The following is a 22393-nucleotide window of genomic DNA, read 5'->3' as shown; positions in this document are numbered from 1 at the left end:
CCCCTGCCATGTACATATCCTGCTCACGCACCCCCTCCCCTCTCTTGTCCATCCCCCTTTTCCTGTGATGGTTACCACTGACCCATGTAACAGATATATAAATGAATGCACACTCATAATAAATCAGGCAAAATCTCTTTAGAATACTGGCTACCTATCTTTCTTTCTAAGGGGAATTGCCTCCAGATGACAGAGTGTTTTGCAGGGCAGTTTCAGGACCAAGAAACGGATCCTGTTCGTTTCACACATCATTTTCCCTTCTATTTCCGATACCTCCCTCCCTGTGTCTCTCCTGCGCCCTGCTGCGAGTTCAGTATTTCATTCCCTCTTCCTTCATCCGCTTAGTATGGCATCTCTTCCCTTCAGCCCCTCCCCCAAGAGGTCCAGCACCTTTCTACCTTCCTCGAGTACAGGTGCAGCAACTTCTCATAAGCCCTTTTCATCAGCCCCAGCATTCCCTCCTGTGCCCCAGCCCTCCTGCCTAGGGTTACCATATGGCCCCAGAAAAAGGACAGATTGAGACATCTGGGCTTTACTTCTATTGAAAGCAATTTAAATAAAACCTGGATGTCTCAACCTGTCCTCCTTTTTCTGGAGTCATATGGTAACCCTGCCCCAGCATCTGCTTTGCCAATGGCTCCAGCTCCCCCCTCCTCTCATGGGTCTAGCCCCCTCGCCCTTGCGGATCCAGCCAGCTTCCCTCCCTCTCTCCCATCTGCTGGCATCTACCTTGAAGAAGAGAGAGCCGATCAACAGTGCTCATGGTCACGGCCTTCCCTCTGCTGGGTGCCTCCTTATGATGCAACTTCCTCTTTTCATAAAGACAGGAAGTTGCTGATAAGGAGGAGTCTGGCAGAAAGAAAGCCGTGACCACATGCACTGTCCATTGGCTTGCTCTTCAAGGTATATGCCAGTAGCAGGGAGGGAAGCTGGCTGGAGCTGCTGGACCTGAGAGTGAGAGGGGGTGGGCTAGAGCTGCCATACCCACAAGGGAGAAGGGATGGAGCTGCGAGCTGGGATGCTGTGTTCGTGAGGGACTCCCCATGGGATCAAAGTCTTTTATCGCTCCTGAGCGGTAAAAAAGGTTTTGTTCCCACACTGGTAGTAAATATATAAAATATTTGCCTGTTTCTGTGGTTGCAGCAGGTTGACCACGGGAAACAGGCACCATGCCATTCTCTAATCTGCATCTCTGCCACTTTCCAGCCAACCAACCGTTTCTGCTTCTCACTGCCACCCTAAAATCTGCAGTAGAGAATGACACGGGGACAAATTTTTCCCCATCCCCGCAAAAACTCAGTTTCCTCGTCCCCGTTCCTGTCCCATTCTTGTAAGCTCTGCCTTAACCACACAAGCCTGGAATACTTATGATTTTAAAATGTTTGAGGCTTGTGCAGATGAGAATGGAGCTTGCAGTAATGTGACAGGGACAGGAAAAAGAACAAGGATATGGGGAAAAATTTGTCCCTGTGCCATTCTCTAATCTGCAGCTCTCTACGTTCCAGCATTGATTTCAGCATGTCATGTTGGGGAAATTAACTGCTTCTGGTTCGTGTCAAATTTTGGTTTTCGGATAAAGGATCTTGTACCTGTATTTAGAAGTACCGTATATACTCAAATATAAACAGAGAGAGACAAAAAAAAAAAGGATCAAAAATGGGAGTCTTGGTTTATATTAGTCTCTCATCTCTCCACACCACCCAATGAATGGCATTTTGTCTTCAATTCTACCTCACCCTCCTGCAGTAACCCTCATTTCTCATTTGTTTCCAAAGAGTGGACACACAGCAGGGCCTTGAGTACATGAATGATTCAAATGTCCTATGCCTAATTTTGATTCCAGCAGTGCTGGGGTATCCTTGAATGCACAGAAAAATATCTTCAAGGCAAGAGTAGGAAAAAAACCAGAAAATATATAAACAGCAGTGAGAGAACAGACTGACGCTGCAAATTTAGCACAAAAGTGGAGAAAGTTTTGTGCAGGATGTACTGAGGTCTAAAATAGCATAAGCTAAAAAAAATAAATAAATATATATATATATATATATATATATATATCAAGTATAGTAATCATAAGTCAAAAAACTCCACTCAGCTTCAATGCAGTAAATAGTCTAAAACCACTCTCGGGCAGATCAGAAAAAATAGTAACACTCTCTCTTAGCATTTTCTGTCAGTTGCTGCCATTTTGAATCATCTGTTGTTGCTGTGCAGTTCTCTTCTGGATTTCTCCTGAAAACGCGAGTTGTGAAACAGAGTACTCCTGTTGAGATACAGTGTGCAGGATTTGAGTGCTAAGAGGAATGGCCAGTTTTGGTCTTAAGTGCTGGAGGTTTTTTCCCTGCATCTTTATGAACTTGAAAGAGAGTGTTACTATTTTTTCTGATATGCCCAAGGGAGATTTCAGACTCACTGCATTGAAGTTGTTTGTCGAGTGGAGTTTTTTGACTTATGTTTTGTGCAGGATGTACTTTTCTCTACCTTTTGTGCTAAATTTGTAGCGCCAGTCTGTTCCCTCCCTGCGGAAGAGAGTAGAGTATTTGCTGTTTATATATTTTCTGGTATCCTTAATGCCCCACCCACTTTCAGGCCTGCACCTGGGACTAAGAATTTCCGTTGCTGGGTCAGACCACTCACGCGGCAGCCCTTAGGTCAAAGACCAGTGCCCTGAGATTCCAACTCCTCCCCTGCTATGTTGTATTAAAGAGTTTATTTAAGCCATTCTGGGCAGCCCACACACAGGGTTTTGAGAAAGAGTGAACATGAATGCCTTCTTCACTTCTGGAAGTTTCCATGCATTCCCAATGCTAATTATAGGCTGAAAGACCATCCACCCTAGAAATGGCTATGTACCCCTTCAGTGCAATAAACTGCAAAGTCATAGTGGATCCTGTTCTAGAGGGCCTCAGGATCTTCCATCCCCCCAAAACTGCTGGGGCTTGGCATACCATGGTAGCAGTGTTCATAGCCCAGTTGGATTAAGGAGGTAACCTAACTCATTGCATAACAGCAACAACTAGAACTTAGGATTTCAGGGTTCCAGAAGTAACTTTGGTGTATGGCCCTGACAAGATGTCTGTCATTGAAATGACTAGGCTAATGGAGGCGAGGAGCCAGAAAATAGGTACAAAAATCCATAGAAAACCGACTGAAGGCTTCTGGCGCTAGGATCCCAGCATTAGTTTTGCACAAGAAAAAAAAAATCCTCTCCCCCCCCCAAAAGAACTTTTCAAACCTCCAAATTAATAAGAAAAGCAAATGATGCTCCTTTTAAGTGGACAGAAGGTGCAAGATTCCTCTTCAAAACAGCAGTAAAGAAATCTGCCTTGTTTTCTGAAATCCAGTTTTATTGAAAAGAAGCTATACAAAAACAAAAATCAAAATATGTACAGGAAATTTATATACAGAAACATATATACAGTACAGAATTATACAGCTTAAACAAAAGAGCCTGCACCTACCCAAACCGAGTGCATTGTCTTGTCCCAGACTTAAGGAACAGTTCCCACAAGGGTCCAGCCCTTGACAGGCCATCAACTCATCACTGTATCCACCAGGAGGAAAGGGAGACAAAGCCCCAAACCCATTTCTAGTGCATCAAGAGTAAGCTTGAAGCAACAAAACCAGCTTCTGCCTCACATCTGCCCTACCCTACCCCTTTCCCCCATCACCTAGTGCACTCACATTTAGGAGCATGGGTCACTTATGTTTGCATTTCTGCTGCTACAGACATATCAAAAGGAAGAACATTTTGCCAAATGGATCTTGGGGGGGGGGGGGGAGGATTATGGAGGTCACCATAGTTCTACCAATATTTTTCTGTTTTTACTGGGAAAAAAATATTTCACTTGACCTCTTTGTGTCTGTATATGCAGAGCTCTACTTAGGCTGCGCAGTCCACAGCAAAGCGCCAAGTCCTGGAAATACTCCCAGGAAAGATATATCTTGAGTTTTCTAATCCATATTGTCTGCATAGTAACTTGACAGGTCATTAAAAAATGGGAAGGAAAGGAGGTAATTTTAAACCAGAAAACTATGCCAATCCAAAAGATGACAGGGGGATTTCGATTTACAGTGCAGTATCATTAATCATTATCTCTTTCTGGCTCAAGAACTGTGTATAGTGAGCTGTATCCTGCATTTTCCCAAATTCACTGGAGTACTATTCAGGCAATAATCAATACCCGTTCCTCCAATCATATCAGTTCCTTATTCCCCCCCCCCCCCCCCCAGAAACAAACACAGGATCTATTTTATCTCTCCATTTGTCTCATATAGTTCATTTAATTTCAGCCTCTGTTTACCTTATTTGGTTTCTCCATTCTCTAATGGTTTTCTCTCAGAGGCCTTTTATTTAAAAAAAAAAATAAAGCTTGTCATTATCCTAGGTGTAGATATTGACTTTTGTCTTTGCTGCAATAGAGTTTAATTTTATGACCAAGCTTGTCCAATAAAAATACATCTAACAAAAATAATGCAAAACAAAATTTAAATTCTTCACTTTCACCAAAAATATTTTTTTGCAATAAATTACAGAGAACATGTGGGATGTTCTCTTGCATCATCCACAGAATCATACGGAAAATTTCATAATTAAAAGTTCTAGGGGATAAGATTCGATTGGGGGTTTGTTTGTTTTTAAACTTTCATCTGTTCTCCTTCCTCTTTCCTTTGCCATGATATTTTAAATCTTTTAAAGTCACTGTTAATCGAATTTATCCCCCTGGCATGATCACTGGTTCTTCCATCAGCTTTCTCCTCATACCTCCATCCATCAGTACTCCAATCCAAGGACCAATTCAGCAGATTACCGTATTTACACATATAGGGGTCCTTTTACTATGGCATGCTAATGTGTCCATTATTAGTCTAGCTTAACGCACCTTAGTAAAAGGACCCCATAATGCACACATTACGTGTTTTTATAAACTGTACCTATCCCCTGCATATTATACTGATATATTTTTATTAAGACACAATACTTGCAAAATTAGAACATTTAGGGCCCCTTTTACAAAGCTATGGGTAGCGATTCTCCTGTGGTAAATACACCGAAGCCCATTTGCTGCGGAGAAATCACTATTGCGGCTTTGTAAAGGGGCTCTTACGTTTCTACAACACATCAATTGCAAAAATTAATGCATTTGTTTAGGCCTTTTCTTTTTATGTTTTTGCAGACATCAGTGCAAAAAAACAGGAAAAAAAAAAGGCCTTTATAAAAAAAAAAGTGCCAATTTAAAAATGATCATATCTCGCATTTTTACACAGACATGTCATTAGCATGTGTCATATGTGAAAAAATACAGTAATTCTATATTATCCAATAGCAAGAAAAAATAGCCCTCAAGTGTAGCATAGCTTAACCAGAGCATGTTTCAGTTCTGGGCTAAACCAAAATGCTGGTTGAAAGTGAAATCACAAAATTCAGCAATAATGAATTTGAGGTACTGACAAACTAGGTTATGGGCGATAGGAAAAAAACCCTCCCAAACAGGGTATGTAGTGCCAGAGCACCCTTGTGCATGAATATGGCTCTTTGTAAAATAGTAGGGCAGGATGGCAGCTGGCTTCAGAAACCACGAGCCCCCCTGGATCCCCAACATCCAGTCTGGCAAATGCAATTTGCCTTTTGTTTTGCTACAATTGTTGCTCTCTCCTGTCCAGCAGTAATGACGGCACCGAGAAACCCGTTCTGTCCGTAGCACCAGCTGCAGTAAAGCCATCCACGGCTTATACACTTATCTTCCAGTCATTGGAAGGACTCTTAGTTCAGTCTTTTTGCTACTTGGGCTTAGCTTACTGTGCAATGTCCATTTGAGGGTCCCAGAACATGGCCAGTGCCTCTGAGATGACATTGTACAGGTACTGCCACCAGGGATCCCACTGCCGCTCAACTGGTACTGGTCTCTGGGGAGAAAGAAAGCAAAATGAATGAGAGTCTCTCCTCCCTTCCATACACGTTGTTTTGGCGTAACAGAACAAATAGCACCCATCAAATACAATATGGGTTTTAATAAAATCAGAGTATATGCTAATAAGTATGTTATGCTAAGATAAAAATCAACTCCCTTTTCTACATTTCTTCAGGTACAAATCTTTTATTGAGTAACCAATTCAATTAAAATAATAGAAGACATTCCAATAGGTGTAGTAAGGTATCAGATGTAAGTCCACATCTAAGACTAAAATGTGTGTCTTTTTAGAATGAGATTCTAGTAGTAGTCATAATATTGCGCGTACAGTAGAATAGAAACATAGAAATATGATGGCAGATAAAGGTCAAATGGTCCATCCACTATCTCCTCCTCTCTGTAAGAGAGCCCATGTGCCTATCATATGCTTTCTTGAATTCAGATACAGTGTCTCCAGTAGAGAATGACAAAGGGACAAATTTTTCCCTGTCCCCACTGGAACTCATTTTCCCGTCCCCGCAAGCTCTATCCTCATCTGTAAAAGCCTCAAACACTTTAAAATCATAAGTGTTTGAGGCTAGTGTGTTTAAGGCTGAGCTTACAGGAATGGGGCAAGGACAGAGACAGTGACAAAACCTGTGGGAATGGGATGGGGGAAATTGAGTTCCTAAGGGGACAAATTCGTCCCCGTGTCATTCTCTAGTGTCAACCACCTCTATCTACTGAGAGCCTATTTCAAGCATCTACCACCCTTTCTGTAAAAAAAAAAAAAAAAAAAAAAGTTATTTTCTTAGATTACTCCTAAGTCTAATCACCTTTTAACTTCATCTTATGTCTTCTCATTCCGGAGCTTCCTTTCAAATGAAAGAGACTTGCCTCATGTGCATTTATGCCATTAGATTTTCTAAAAATAAAGCAAGGTCATACCGAGCACTTTTTTTTTTTTTTGGGGGGGGGGGAAGGAAGCTGGAGTGGAGGACAAGCATTCCCACTCCATTCTCCCTGATATCCCCCTCAAATTATGCATAACATTTTATTTATATTCCATAGTACACCTTTCAATTCTATGCAGATAACAAAAATTGGTTAAAGCCAGGAAATACAAAACAGGAACAAAACCCTCAAAATACATAAAGTGAAAATACAATCAATTACATTTGATAACTACATTTCATCCCACCCAAAAAGTTTTCTAAACAAACAAGTCTTAAGCAAAGTATTACAGATTAATCGACAAAAAAAAATAAAGGTTATCCTTGTCCATTTTAGGAGGGCAACAGTTCTACTTACCTTTGACTGGTGGGGATTAGAGAACCTCTGCCAGTAAAGAGATTTGCTACTGAGTCTCTACTTGTGCTGCCTGAGTAGCAAGAAAGCCGGCAGGAAGCTCTAGCCCTCCAACACCGGTACATGCATGCTCAGTTCACTGCATTGGCAGCTGGAGCATTCTGCCAACTTCATGCTGCTCAGGCAACCCTCTGGGCAGCAAATCTCTTTGGCTGGCAAGGGTTGAGCATCTTCACCAGCCAGGCATCCGGTACTGGTGCCTGAGCCCAAAATTGGGGGGAGGGGGAGGCACTGACCAGAGCCCCAAAAGTAAAAACAACAACTTCCTATTACACCAATATTGATAGTCCAGCTCTCTTCGATGTGAACCGCCTAGAAAATTCTTAACAAATTGTATTCTTTAATTCGCTACTTTTTTTCTAAAAGGGCCCCTCTGAAATTCTAAACGAACTGTATACTGTAATTTGCTACATTTTTTAAGATTCTGCATACTGTAATTTCACTGACTATCTGCATTTTGTAACTCGCTGATTTGTCCAGCTCTCTTCGGTGTGAACCGCCTAGAAGTCGCATGATTGTGGCGGTATAGAAGAATAAAGTTATTATTGTAAACCCAGTCCTTTTTCAAAACCTTCCCTATCCCCTCCTTAAACTGAATATACGAGGTTTTAGTTCTTATAACCCCACATGAACACCCACTGATCCCATAATCCCCCCCATAGTAAATCCTCACTCCCAACCACCCCTTCTACGTTTTATTAAACTGTTTCTTAATGCCTTGGGGCCAATCATCTTGGATATCAATCCATGTGCTGTCACTAGTGGCAGACTGGGTACAACTGTGATGCTATCAATGGCACGCCAAAGCATCTTATTATCAAAGTTGTAGTTTTACTCTAAAAAAAAAAAAATAATTAAATAATTAAAAAAAAAACCAAAAAACAACCCAAGCCTACGGAGATGCAGAAAGAAAAAAAAAAACAACAACCCAAAACCCATCTGCAGCTCTGTACAACGCATCCCATGTCTCTACTCGGGAAGGGGGAGGGGGGAGAGAGGGGGGAGCAAGTGCATGCGAGGTTCAGGACTGGAAAAACTGGCTTTGTGACTTAAGCCTGAGGTACATTTGGGGAGAGACAATGCTGACTGAGCCTCTTATGGTATGACTTAATACAACACATAGGCACGTGTGTACCTGAACAGAGACATATAAACATACACATCAGCCTTTAACAAAATTGTTTGTCTTTAATTTTACAGAGAATCTTCCATGTCTCTCCCCCTAACTTTTAAAAATGTCAGAGGTCTGCTGAATGTGTTATATATGTTTATTCTTACTATTACAAGATATTTCTGTAAAAACAAAAAATCCTTTACAACTAGTAGGAAAGGTGGTAAAAAAAACAAAAACATAAAGCAAACCCCTCCCCCCAAAAAAAACTTCCCCACTGTTTAGTTGGGTTGCAACAGTGCTGCACCAAGACATTAAAGGGCCTATAGACTCAATGGGTGTTAGCTTTTATACAAAGCTCATATGTACATTCCATGTTCCTTACTGATGCCAAAGTTTCCATATTATATATTTAAATTAGTTTATTAGATACTAATGCCGATATAAGGATTTTTATAATGTTGGAAAATTAATTATCATTCCCTAGAGCAGGGGTGTCAAAGGCCCTCCTCGAGGGCCACAATCCAGTCGGGTTTTCAGGATTTCCCCAATGAATATGCATGAGATCTATTTGCATGCACTGCTTTCAAGGTATGCTAATGGTATGGAATTCAAAGTGCATGATGACATGACAAGTTGACTGCTAACATGGCAGGATGCAGACAAGACTAAGGAGGAAGGGGAAGTGCCTTAAAGTTGGGCTAATGTGAGAAGAAGGCGCCTCCTACTGACATGTAAAGTGTTGGTGTGTTAGAATGGCTGCTCTGATTTTAGTGTATTAGCCATCCTAATTAGGTACATCCAGTGCTAAAAAGTGGTATTAGCTATTAATTAGACTGCCCACTGGCGTATACCAGGAATGTGCGTTCATTTGAATTGACATTTCTCATGTTTCTGGCCCAATGGTTCATGTTTTTGTCTCAGTCAGAACAGAGGAGCACTGTTTAGAACACTGCCCCCGAAATGCAAAAAAGAATCCAAAGAAAATTAAGAAGTTTATTAAAATGATATACTGCCAAGCCTATGTGGATTTAGGTGGTTTACAATAGAACAGTCAAGAAAAGAATGCCAAAATCCTCAGATAGGGCAGACCTAATTCATGCGCATGCATAAAAACTAGACCAAAGAACATTTTGGGGCTACTCATCCCTAGAATATACACTCGTATGGTATTTAAATATTTTTCACCACAGACAAAACAGGGGAAAAAAATTCTTTGGATCATTGCGTCCCAAATGTGGCTGTTAAACAAATCCCCTGTTCTGCATGGGCCAGGCAGTATTTAGTGAGGTCATGCGTGCCCATCTGTCTGACATGTTGCTCTTACCAGTGTGAACCCACCAAAAAAAATGCTAGAAATGAAGTGTAACGTGATATACAAGCCCTCAGTATCTTATAACCTCTGAAATGGTGCCAAGCACAGGAAGGGTAGTGCTGCAGTGCAAGTTCTGATTGGCTAATCTGGATTATAACAGTTATGAGAGCAGGGCATAATGAACCACATTTCTTTTCCGATAGCAAGCGTTTCACTTACAGTAGTGATGGAAGCCGTTTCTACCACATCCCTCTGCTCTTCTCCCCGTAAGCTTTTTTCATCCTTTAGTCAACATTTCTCTGTTTTCCTCTCCCTCCCATTTCACCCTCCATTCCCCCCTTTTCTTTTCTGTGGCTTACTTCTCTTCATCTACTCCCCCTCCCCCCCATGGAACCATGGTTGGGGAGAAAGGACTGAAAAAAAAAAAAAAGGAGGGGGGGAAGATGGCTAGGCCTTATGATATACTTTATTAATATAGGGTTCCCTAAGAACAGTTGCCCCAGAACAGAAAGTGGTATTTAGAAAAGTACTACTTCTACGATTTATTATTTCTATAGCTCTGAAAAGGCGTATGCAGCACTATACATTTTAACATACAATAGACAGTCCCTGCTCAGAAGAGCTTACAATCTAATTTAGGCAGGACATTACAGGGTTGGGGAGATTATGGTACAGGTAATGATACAGTGGGAAGAGATATCTGACAGCAGTGAGTGGGAGTTAAGAGTTGAAAGTAGTTTAAAAAAGTGGGCTTTTAGCTTGGATTTGAACACTGCCAGAGTTTAGCGAGAAGAGGACGGATTTTGGCAATATTATAGAGGAAGCGACAGGATTTGGCGGTTTGTTGGATCTTATCAGAGAAGGAGAGAGGAGTCAAAAGATCACCCCCAAGGTTGCGAACCGACGAGATAGTGTTATTCACAGAAATAAAGAATGGTGTGAGGGAGGAGTTGAGTTTAGGCGGGAAGGTAAGGAGTTCAGTTTTAGCCATATTCAGTTTGAGATGGCGGTGAGACACCCAAGCAGCAATGTTGAACAGGCAGGCTGAAATTCGGGCCTGAACTCTTGTAGAGATATCTGGTGTGGAGAGGTAGATCTGGGAGTACGTCAGTGTCTCTCAAACTGTGTGCCACGGCATGGTAATGTGCTCCAAAGAGATTCTGGGCGTGCCATGAGAGATTCCAGAATTTTACTTTATTTTTAAAAATTCCCCTTATAAGTATACACTAGAATAGATGACATCTATGTTGCATATGCAAGAGTCTATCAATGTTATGAGCATCTGTGTGCGTAAAGGTACAACCGCCCAGACAAGCATCATTCTTTGACGCGATTGGTCCTTGAAAACTAACGGCAAGTAATTTTATTTGTATTTTTCTATGCAGTAGTTATCCTAACTTGAGCAACAAAGCAATCAAGGCTTTGTTACCGTTTGGATCTTATCTTTGTGAACTTGGTTTTCAGCTCTGACAAATTAAATTGAAAAAAAATGAGAATGACTGCAGATGGTGGATGATGAAATGTGTGTTTGCTTGTCGACTATCGAGCAGTGTTTTGAGTTAATTTGAACTCAAAAAACAAGCACATCCATCGCATTGATTGAAAGCTAAGAAATTTGATCACGTGATTCCTCTTCTTAAAAAAGCACACTGGCTTCCTGTCGCTCATCACATAATGTACAAATTAAGTTTGCTTACCTTCAAATCTCTGATATACAAAACTCCAGCTTTCATTTACAATTCATTGATTCCTTATACCTCATCCAGATTACTGAGGTCCGATGACCAACACTTATTAGTCATCCCCTCACTTAAAATTTTAATACACGACGGCACTTCATTTTTTCTGTTACAGCTCCTCAAACATGGAATTCCCTCCCTATTTACTTAAGAGAGGAAAAAAATTTGGATAAATTTAAGAGCAAACTTAAAAGCTTTCTTTTTAAAGACGCATTTAATAACTAAAAGGACTGTCTAGGAGCTTCATTTTATTTTCATAACTTCTTTGAGATTCTTTCCCTTCCTATTGTTTTCAACCCTAGGTGTCTTTTCTTCTATCAACCAAATTGTATTTCTGTCCCCATCCTTTCCTCACATTTTATTATGTTTGTTAAGTTAGTCTTCAATATGTTTTGTAAGGTTCAGTTTTTTTGTTACTTTTGTTTGTCCCCCCCCCTTATTTTGCAATTTTATTGATTTGTTCATCGCTTAGAATTCTGAATAAGCGATTAATCATATTTTATAAAAAACTTGAAACTATCTACTTTAGTTTCACAGTCGTTACAATTACCCATACATAGCTTAAAGAACTTCAAATAAATAACTCTGATTTATTTTTTGTTGGGTTTTGCTATTTTATAATTTCAATTATAATGTGCCACAAAAAAAAAACAACCAACATTTTCTCCGTTTAGTATGCCGGAGCTATAAAAAAGTTTGAGAGACACTGCTCTATGCAAATGTTACATGTGCTGATTGCAACATGTGTACTTCCACCTGTCTTTTCAAGATAGATAGATTTGTATGCATGCAATCTCTATCTGAAGTATATTCTTTGTGGATATCCTGAAAACCTGACTGGTTAGGTATCCCCTGAAGATTGGGTTAAGAATCCATGCTGCAGAGAGACAAGTTTTGAAAATGCATCTCCTCCTCCTCCTTCCCCCCTCCCCCCAAAAAAGCCAAACACTTAAAAATTCTGCATCTTTTACTAATAACTAACCCCTCCTTTTATCAAGGTGCACTAGAGGTTTTTAGTGTGAGCCGGCAAGGTAAGTGCTCCAATGCTCATAGAAATTCTATGAGTCTTGGAGCATTTAACGCACCAGCGCATGCTAAAAATCTCTAGTGCACCTTGATAAAAGGGGCCCTAAATTATTTCAGAGACAAGGTTTATATTTTGGTATGTGGTCCATTGCACAAACATATTTATTTTGCATATAATTTTGCCAGGATTAAGTATATTAAAAGGTTATATGCACAAATGCTCAGTATAGGCTATAACACTCGAGATCTGCTAAGTCTAATGGCAGGGCAAGTCTGGGTACTGTTAGCACAAAAACGTGATTAAATGAATTCCTTGACTTCTAGGGAAATCAAAAACATCATCCTCTTTTTGAGATAACTGATTTTGTGAGATCTTATATACTCCAAGAAGCACTGAATGACCCCAGCAATACACCAAAATATGTGGTCCCCAATAAAGCTTCATCTTTCATCCAAACTCATGGCCTACTTTATGTCCCATGCATTACACATCAAAGGAGTGCTCATCTTTCCAGAAAGGATGGTGATTTCATATCAAAATTAAACATTAATGAGCCAGCCTGGTGACTCAGTGGCTCCCCAGCTGGGCTGGAGAGTGAAAAAGAAGTTATATACATCAAGCAGTCATAACATCTAATATATTTGAATATAAACTGAGGTTTTGGGGTTAAAAAAAAAAAAAAAGGCCCAAAAATGGGGGTCTCTGTTTATGTTCATGTCAGCGTCAACCCCCACCCCCTGGACCTGTTGCAAGCCTCAGCCCAACCCACCAGGCCTGCCATAAGACCTGGTGATCCAGTGGTGGGCCAAGACAGGAGGGATCCTGTCCTGACAATTCTCACCTCCCTCCCGCCTCCCCAATTAGTAAAAAGCATTCCTTTAAAATCCCTGGTGGTTGCTGCAAGTTCTCATGACACTGCGGAAACTTGCGAGGTTTCCAGGCAGCCATTCAGATAGCGGCTCTGCACAGAGCAGGAACATAGGAAGATTGCTCCTGCCCCAATTCACCGTTAAGACCACCAGGGATTTTAAAGGAATGCTTTTTACTAATCGGGGAGGCAGGAGGGAGGTGAGAGTTGTTAGTTGTTCGGGACAGGAGGTGGGAGGGTTTCCTCATGTCCCAGCCCACCGCTAGACCACTAGGGATTACGGCAGGCCCAGTGGAAGCCTGCAAGGCATCGGGAGAGAGGAGGGACAGGAGTGCATATCCTGGCAGGGCAGGGGAGTTGAATATACACCGACCCGACACCTCCCCCCCCGGTTTATATTGAATCCAACTTTTTTTCCTTCTTTTTTTTGGGGAAAAGGTTACCTCAGTTTATATTCTGAGTATATACAGTACATATGTCTTTGCAGAAATGGTGGCGAATATATGGAATGGCTCCGGATGAGCACTGCGCACAAACGCTCCTACAGCCATTTCCTCCCTCAGCTGTAGAACCAGCTACCCACACAGATAAGATCACTGGATTCACTATTGACCTTCTGAAGAGCAGTGAAGACCTTCTTCTTCTGCCTATCGGATTATCAGTGACTAGCCTCTACAAAGTACTTCTCCTAAGTTGTCTTCGTTGTGACCAGTCCGGAGGATAGAATAAGATCTGTGATTGTCTAACTGTAACCTGTTTCTTTGTCACGACTAATCTGTCTTTAAACCAATTGCGAATGTCATTTTGTAACCTGTTCTGAGCTTCTGGGAGAACGGGATAGAAATCGAAATGAATAAATAAACAAAGACAGAAAGAACTTCAGAGAGCCTGGGACAAGACAACGCAACAAGAATTAAAGTGAACAGATTTTGAGGCTTTTTGCTTCTCATCCATCATCATACTTTTAATATTAGGCCAATTTTCAGTGGCAGCCACCATTTTAGTTTAACACACTGGCAAAAGTGTTAGCACTAATATTCATATTCAGTTTCACTACACACAGATTCAGAAGACCTACACTAAACATTTAGCTGATTTCCATAGTGGCTGATAATTGCTACCACAGTATCTGGATAGTTTTGCAGCACTGTCCTGGCTCCACCCTCCCTCTGCCCCTTGCTGAATGGATATATCAGGCCAGTAAAAAAAAAAAAAAAAATTCAGCCCGATAGTAGTAACCGCATAACAGATGACAGCAGATAAAGACCAAAACGGCACACCCAGTCTGCTAGTAGCGTAGTCTGGTTGGCCTCCCTCCCCTTCATGTCTTAAGCAGAGAGCTGTGTATCAACTACCAGCAATAGGAGGGGGCCGTTGAAACGTTCCCAGCCCAACCAAGAAGAAAATGATGCGGAGCCATGAAACTTACGTTATTCCACGCTCTTCTTGATACTTGGGTTTCAAGGATATGAAATGAAAAGTTTCATGGCTCCACATCATTCTCGTCTTGGTTGGGCTGAGAACTTTTCAGCGGCCCCTCATAATCATTTGCATTTTAGATCCTAGGTTACTACAGCGTTTCCTTCTCCAGTCTCCCCTCCCCTTCCTTGCCTCCCTATATTCCCCCCACAAGCTCCCTTTCACCCTCCACTCCTCTTATTTATTTCTTCCCCCGACTCACTCCTAATTCCCTTTTCTGCCCTCCCCTCTCTCAGTGCACGTGTGTGTTGGCTGCAGGACTAGAGCAGTCACAGAAGACGGCACTTTTTGCAGCTCCGGTAGCTTGACCAGCTGGTTCTTAAACAGCTGGTGAGGCAGGAGAGTGTGGAGGATGGGAGGGCAAAAAAAAAAAAAAAAAGACTGGGCTACGTGTTTTCTTGTGGGGGATGGGGGTACTCCTCCACCCCCTCCCTGTGCCCTGGCATTCTATGCCCACAATTCATTGAAAGTAGGAGCGCGGGGAGGAGGTTGAAGGAGCGCATGAGCCGCTCTGCCAGAACCTATTTGCTAAAGAGGAGGCAGGGCCAAACCCTGAAGGCCATGAGAACGCTGACAGGGGCCAGGCACGCGAGCAGCCGAGCTGAGTCATGCGATTATAAATAGAACATGATATATACACACAGGCAGACAGGCAAGAGGGCAGCAGAGCGAGCTGCCTTCTCGTTCGCGTTGTTCCAGGCTGGAGAACAGGCTGTTGTGTAGCTTCCCCCCTCCCTCCCCAGCCCAAACTTTCAGGCAGCTGAAATTTCACTTCTTCCTCAAGTCGGAAGAAAGTTTTTAAAAGCAGAGTACTTTCCAGAGGAAATCAGTTTTCCCTTGGTTTCCTAGAGAAAGCAATTTCTAATCTGTGCTCCTCCATGAAAAACACAAGGTAATGAAAAGGGTGTCTTCAGTCTGGGAAGTTCACACCTTTACACTTAATCTCCTGAATTCCCCACTTTTCAGTTAAACCATGACCAGCAAAATTTCCACAAGAATAAAAGCAAAGGTCTGAGCAAACAAAAACTCTGTGGGGGTGCTGTGAGAAACAAGTTCTCGGATCCCAAAATCCCAGAATCCGTTTGCATTGCTGCCTTCAGCAGGTGACTGCTCTCTGCTGTTTAACACATCCAGAAAGGTAAAAAAAAAAAAAAAAATTCTCGGAAAGGGGGGGGGGGGGGGGGCAGACCTCCACACAAACCTCCACATATTTTCAGTCATTAACTTACAAAAGACATGAAGTTCAGTCAGTCCCCAAGCACTATTCAGTCCAACTAGACAAAAAGTCCTTTTCAGCTACTGCCACTCCTTCCCCCTTCCCCCACCCAAATATTACTTTACAAAGCACACTTGAGAGATTCTTTATTTCACCCTGTGCTTAAAACACTAAATGGTATATAATTGCACCCGGGAAGGCATCTTGAAATTATTTTAGTGCTATAATCAGGGTGTTCCAGCTCTGTGGATGCAACGTGCACTTTAGTTTTACAAAATGTTTAACTGCTTATACCCAGTCCAGCTGAGAGCTACTCTTTTGCAATTAGCAGCCCTCACCCCCACTTTTAAAAAAGTTGTTTCCTTGTCATACAATGGAAAAGCAAAAGCATCAGGTTCATGCTAATTAAATGCCCTAGGCCTTTAAGGGCTAGAGGTGGAGGGGGAGGGGGAGGGAAGGAGTTGCATAAAGGCTACCACCCACACCCTGGGAGAACCAGAACAGAAACTCATGAGCAGAGTGCAACTGCCACCCTCACCCCCTTCTAAGAATATTTTGTGTACAAACTAGCTTAATTTGATTTATTGCAGGAGGTAAGGGAATTCTCTGACTGCAGTGTTCCCAGATATTGCTGTGGGCCAGTTTCACTTTAGAGATGGGGGGGGGGGGTGTTAACCTATGAACAGGTGAGGCTGGTGCTAAAGGTGCCAATCACCCAGGGCTGCGACATCACCGGCCCATAATTTAAGCTAAGAGATGCAGCTTGAACCCTCCCCACCTCCTCCTTCCTCCAACGCTGCTGCCAGTTCAAGTTTCAAGTTTATTAGGATTTTATATACCGCCTATTAAGGTTATCTAAGCGGTTTTTACAATCAGGTACTCAAGCATTTTCCGACAGGATGCAATTTCATAGGCCAGCTGCCATGAAGAGGGAGGGTCTGCGTTGGTATCAAGCAGCAGCAGAGGCAGCCTATGAAGCCGTATCTTTTAGGGTTCAAGCAGTAGCGTGAGAGGAGGGAACTGGCCTGGGAGGGCAGGGCTCCAAAACAGAAGCCCGTCCAGGGTGCCATAGAGTGTTTAAAAATATATAGGTCAATATGCAGCAGGTGCTAGCCGGGGAGGAGTCACTACCGCCCAGTTAACGCCCACTGACTCCTGAACAGGTAGGTATCTGGCTGGATCTGGATACTGCTGGGCAGACCAAGGGACAGAGCTAAGAGTTATCCAGACTGCTGATATTTCACTGCTGATGGCTGGCCAGTAACTACCATATTAATTTTCATCGGTATCCAGTAGAGCTGCCCGATTCAGGAAAATATATTTTGATTCGATTCAGCCTATTTTGAATCGATTTTTCAATTCAGTTTGATTTTCCTGCCCAATTGGGTGGTTTTTTGTTTAAACATCTTGGTGGGTTTATTTTATAGCCTCTTCACCCCTTTGCCCTCTCCTACCCACACTGGCGCTGTTAAATCCTAGCTTACGTTCACAGCCTAACACCAGCTCTGGCAGGATACACATTTCAAATCTGACATATTGTAATCACAAAACAGAAAATAAAATTATTTTTTCTACCTTTTGTTGCCTGGCCATTCAATTATGTTGGTCCCAGGATCTGGTTGTCTTCCAATAACTCGCTTGCCAGGGTCTCCTTCTTTCTCCATGCTAACCACCTATCTTCCATCTCTGTCCTCCCCTTCCATTTCCCTTCCCTCCCCTGGAGGTCTGGCATCTTTCCTTTTTTTCATCTCCATCCCCGCAGCTGCAGGGTTGGACCTCGCCATCCCCCCTTTTTCTCAATTACCCTTTCATCCAGCATTTCTCCCTTCTTCCCCACCACCCCAGGGTCTACGAGTTCTCCTTTTCTCTTCCCAACTACCTTCCTATCCAGTATCTCTATCTCCTACCCCCCTCCACACCATCCCTTTCTATTTCTTCCCTCCCTAAATCCTATTGTCCACCTTCTCTCTCTCACCCTCTCCTCTGTTTTTAGACCCATTATTTCATCCCCCCCCCCCAGTCCAGCATATGCACATCTCTTTGAATCCCCCTTCCCTCCCTCCCTGTATTCCTACATCAGGGCCCCCCCACTGAAGGCCTGCACCCCCCTCCCCAAAGGCCTGCCTGTTCCCCCCGGCCTCCCGATCTTACTTTTACTTAATTAGAGCAGCGGAGCAACCTGCAGAGAGGATCGCTGGTGCTAGCAATCCTTGAAGGCTATAATTGGCCTCCGCAGCTATCCTTCCCTCTGCCGCGGTCACGCCCCTCCTCTGACATCAGGGGCAGGATCACAGCAGAGGAAACGACAGCTCCGGAGGCCGATGGCAGCCTGCAAAGATCGCTAGCACTGGCAATCCTCTCTGCAGGCTGCTCCGCTACTCTATAGTAATTAGGTAAATGTAAGAGCGGGAGGTCAGGGGGGGAAGCCAGACACTGCAGCACTTCCGAGTGACCCTCCTCCCTCGCCCACTAAAGCAGGAGCGGCAGCAGCTGGCCAGCAAGAAGCAGCGCTACCGCTCCTGGTTTAAGGGGGGGGAGGGTCAGTCACCAAATCGGGTGGCCGATTTTTAACAAAAACCAAATCGATTCGAATTGATTCACCCAAAGTGAATCGTGAATCGGGCAGCATTAGTATCCAGATAACTTCTGATGACCAGAAAACTACTGGATATTCAGTTGTAGTATCCAGTTACAGCTTGGCCCTGAATATCCAGGCTAGAAATAACCCTGTCAGACAGCATTAAGAACACCGATCGCCACAGGCTGAATATGCATATATAGTACTCCCCCGAAATTCGTGGGAGTTCTGTTCCAGGAACACCCGTGAATTTTGAAAAACTGCGAATTGGGTGCAGGATCATTCTTAGTATTTTCCAACCACCTCTTCTGGGAGCTAAAGTCAGGCTACACCAATCAGGAGCTGCTTTGACACGCTATGCGTGTCAAAGCAGCTCCTGATTAGTGTAGCCTGACTTTAGTACCAGGAAGAGGCGGTCAGAAAATACCATGAAAGACTGAGTCCATGATTCGCGAATTTGTGGGGGTATACTGTAATTTTTGCATCTTTTAATGTATTGGTTTATTGATGTCAGCCACTGCCATTCTTAAATACACCGTCACGGTTAACAATAAGCTATTAAAAAATCCTAAAACCACCCCGCATTCAAGATGGCCGCGAGAAGCTGAGAGTGGGAGAGACGCTCACAGAATTCGTCAGTTACCTTTCCTTCTTGCCAAACCCGATGCCGAAGCGGAGGGGGAAAAGCGCATCTGGAGCCTCGATGCGCTCGGAGACCCCCCCACAAGCGACTTTGGTTGAATTCCTAAGGCGTTTTCAGGAGCCGACACAGTCAGGCCTGCTGGAGCTGCGGGCCAGGAATGAGGCAGCCGCGAGTCTCCTTGGGCTGGAGTCGACGTTGAGCCCAGATGCCAGAACTCCACCCCCTCATCCACAGAGTGCAAGCTCGCCGCGGGATAGTAGTCAGTCTGAAGAGGAAGCCTCTATATCCCGGGAGGCTGAATTGAGCGAAGCACTGGAGAACACTCCTGTGGTTAAGACAACGAGGGATCATGAAAGACAAGACCTACATGGGGAAAAGACGCCGGGAACAGTACAAGCTGGATTAATGACTGCAAGTATATTTTCATTGCCTAAACCTATCAATGTGACCCTAGACTCTCTATGGGATTTAGTAATTGCACTTGGACAGACTTTGTCACCGCAAATAAAAGATTTAGAAAATAAACTGTGTGAACAAAGGGAGGAATTAAATAGGTTTAAACAGGACATAACGGTGGTAAAAACTAACGTAGAAAAGTTGAGAAAGACATATTGGATGTAAAGGAAGTGCAAATGACTCTTATTAGAGATAATCTCAATTTAAGAAGAAAGATGGAAATATTGGAAAACAACAATCGAATAAATACTCTTAGAATATTGAACTTTTCCAAAGGTACCTTTACTTTCGGCTAAAGCAGTCTTAAAGAAATATTTCATGGAAGTACTCAATGTTCCAGAAGATAATTTTCCTCCCTTTTCAAAAATTTACTATCTTCCTACAAAGATCTTAGAGGAACAACCTCAGGTAGAGGGCAAACAAATGGACTTAACCACGATCCTGGAGACTTCAATGAAGGAGGTAGCTAGGCCAGCTACCTTATTAGTAACAGTTGCCCTGCTACCTGATAAGAATAGACACAAAGAATTTATGGGACAGAGAGTCCAAATATTTCCTGATGTGACAAAAGAAATCCAGAAGCGCAGAAAACTGTTCTTGCTTCTTAAACCTGGGGTTACTGCGATAGGTGCTTTATTCTTATTATGATACCCATGGAAATGCATAGTAAAGTATAAATCTTCTAATTATGTATTCTTTGAACCTGTACAGTTAACGGGGTTTCTCTCCATGGGAGAGATAGTAACAACTTAAGTTAGTTAATTGCTCCTGTGAACCACTTTCAGCTAGCCGCCTTATTGATAAAATTGATACACTTATTTTTTTATTTTCACTCAGATTACCATCTTGGATCCCATATATGGGACTTTAAAACTGATTAAGCAGAATTATTTTCATATTATTATTTTAGTTTCTTCGTTGTGTATTAGTTGGTTGTCTTGATCATACACTGTACAAGAAGTTATTCTTGATAATTTGTTTAATAAAATGATAAATAATAATTAAAAAAAAATCCTAAAACCAAATGCAAGTTACAAATAAACCCCCACTTTTACAAAACCGCAATAACTGTTTTTAGCACAGGCCGGCACGCTGAATGTTCCATGCTGCTCTAATGCTCATAGGAACTCTATGAGTGTCAAGAGCAGCGCAGAGCATTCAGCACGCCGACCTGCACTAAAAGCCACCATTGCAGGTTTGCATGTAAAGATAAACGGACAATCAATTCTTCAAGCTTAATTTAAACTTTATATGCATCCTACATATGAAGCAGCAATGAGTTCCATAAAAGTGAAGTGAGTCTACAAGAATATTCGTGTGAACATCTTTCAGGACAGGGGAGCACTGGAATGAATGCGAGAATGACGTTCCACAATGCCCCTGTCCCTGACAGCCTGTATGCTCCTGGGACCACTCAGTGGCCTAAGCATTTTAGAACCAGCTCTAGTGCTCACGAATGAAAATGTCTACATCTCAGTCTCCAAAGTCATGTTCATACCTCAAAAAGGCTAAAAATAGGCTAAAATAAACCCTTCACTGTGGCCTAAAACAGTGGGATTCACCAATGAATGTCAGAACTAAATGTTCCGCTGTTCCACCTTGCAAACAGGGATAGACTAAAACCAATATGTGATCCCACTAACTCAAGGTCCCAATATATAAATGCAGAGACAGACCAGGTACATTAGATAGACTGTGAGCCCACCGGGACAGACAGGGAAAAATGTTTTGAGTGCCTGAATAAATTCATGTAAACTATTCCGAGTTCCCCCGGGAGAACGGTATAGAAAACTGAATGAATAACTAACCCCCCCTTTTACAAAACCGTGAAAGCGTTTTTTTTAGCGCTGGCTGGCGTGCTCCAACGCTCAAAGAGTTCCTATGAGCGTCGGGAGCAGTGCAGAGCATTCAGTGCACCAGCCATTGCTAAAAACCACTTTTGCGGTTTTGTAAAAGGGGGGAGGGGGGTAAATAATTAAAATCTGTTGCTGTTAAGACAGGAAGGAAAAGTTCTAAGTCAATAGATAGAAGGAATGACTTCTTTTTTTTGGGTGGGGGGAGGGGCAAGGGCTGGAGGGAAGATCTTCAGCACTTTCTATCCCTCAGGTGGCCCCGTCATTACCTCCCTAGTCAGAGGTGCTATTACCTGGCCAGTTTTTCAGCCAACAGCTTGAATAAACATACACCTTATCACAATCAAAACAGTATTAACTAATTTCTTTATTACCTGAACTCAGCAAAAAGAAAAGAAAGATAAAGGCTACTTCTCTTCCTTCACCCCTCCCCCACCCCCCTCCACACACACACATGCTCTCTTTTGAAATGCATTAACCCTATGCAGTAAAGCAGAGCTCAGGCTGTGGAGAAACTACCAGAAACAGAGAGGAAGAAGGGCATTCAGCACAGAATGGGTTTTTCTCTGGGTCGGTGCTAGCCTGAGTGCTGGCACCCAGGGCAGACCCTCACCCCCGCCTCCCCTTACTATGCTACTGGGCCCAGGGAACCAGTGACAAAGGGCATCTAAATCCCAGTCCAGTGTAACTTCAAACTCCTGAAGGGCTAGATTTTGGTAACCTTTATGATCAGCGCACTGCCTCACCTGGTCTGCGTGGGGGAAGGCTTGAAAGAGGATGGGATATCAGATTACAGTCAGGGGGAGGGGGTAATAGATGGAGAGATCAGATTGCAGGAGAGGAGGCCCA

At 42.9% G+C, this 22393-nt stretch overlaps 1 protein-coding gene across 1 annotated transcript in view; it reads right to left on the bottom strand.

Moving 5' to 3' along the window:
- Window positions 1-3754: 3754 nt before the first annotated feature.
- The window catches only part of LOC117366205, a 43014-nt gene continuing 24375 nt past the window's right edge, over window positions 3755-22393 (bottom strand). Inside the window, exon 4 of the mRNA XM_033957425.1 lies at window positions 3755-5907. Coding sequence (XP_033813316.1) covers window positions 5797-5907 — 111 coding nt within the window. The 3' untranslated portion in view covers window positions 3755-5796. The remainder of the gene's footprint in view (window positions 5908-22393) is intronic.

Source organism: Geotrypetes seraphini, chromosome 8 (genome assembly GCF_902459505.1).
Source record: "Geotrypetes seraphini chromosome 8, aGeoSer1.1, whole genome shotgun sequence".
Classification (NCBI taxonomy): Eukaryota; Metazoa; Chordata; class Amphibia; order Gymnophiona; family Dermophiidae; genus Geotrypetes; species Geotrypetes seraphini.
This window is presented reverse-complemented; position numbering and strand designations above follow the sequence as displayed.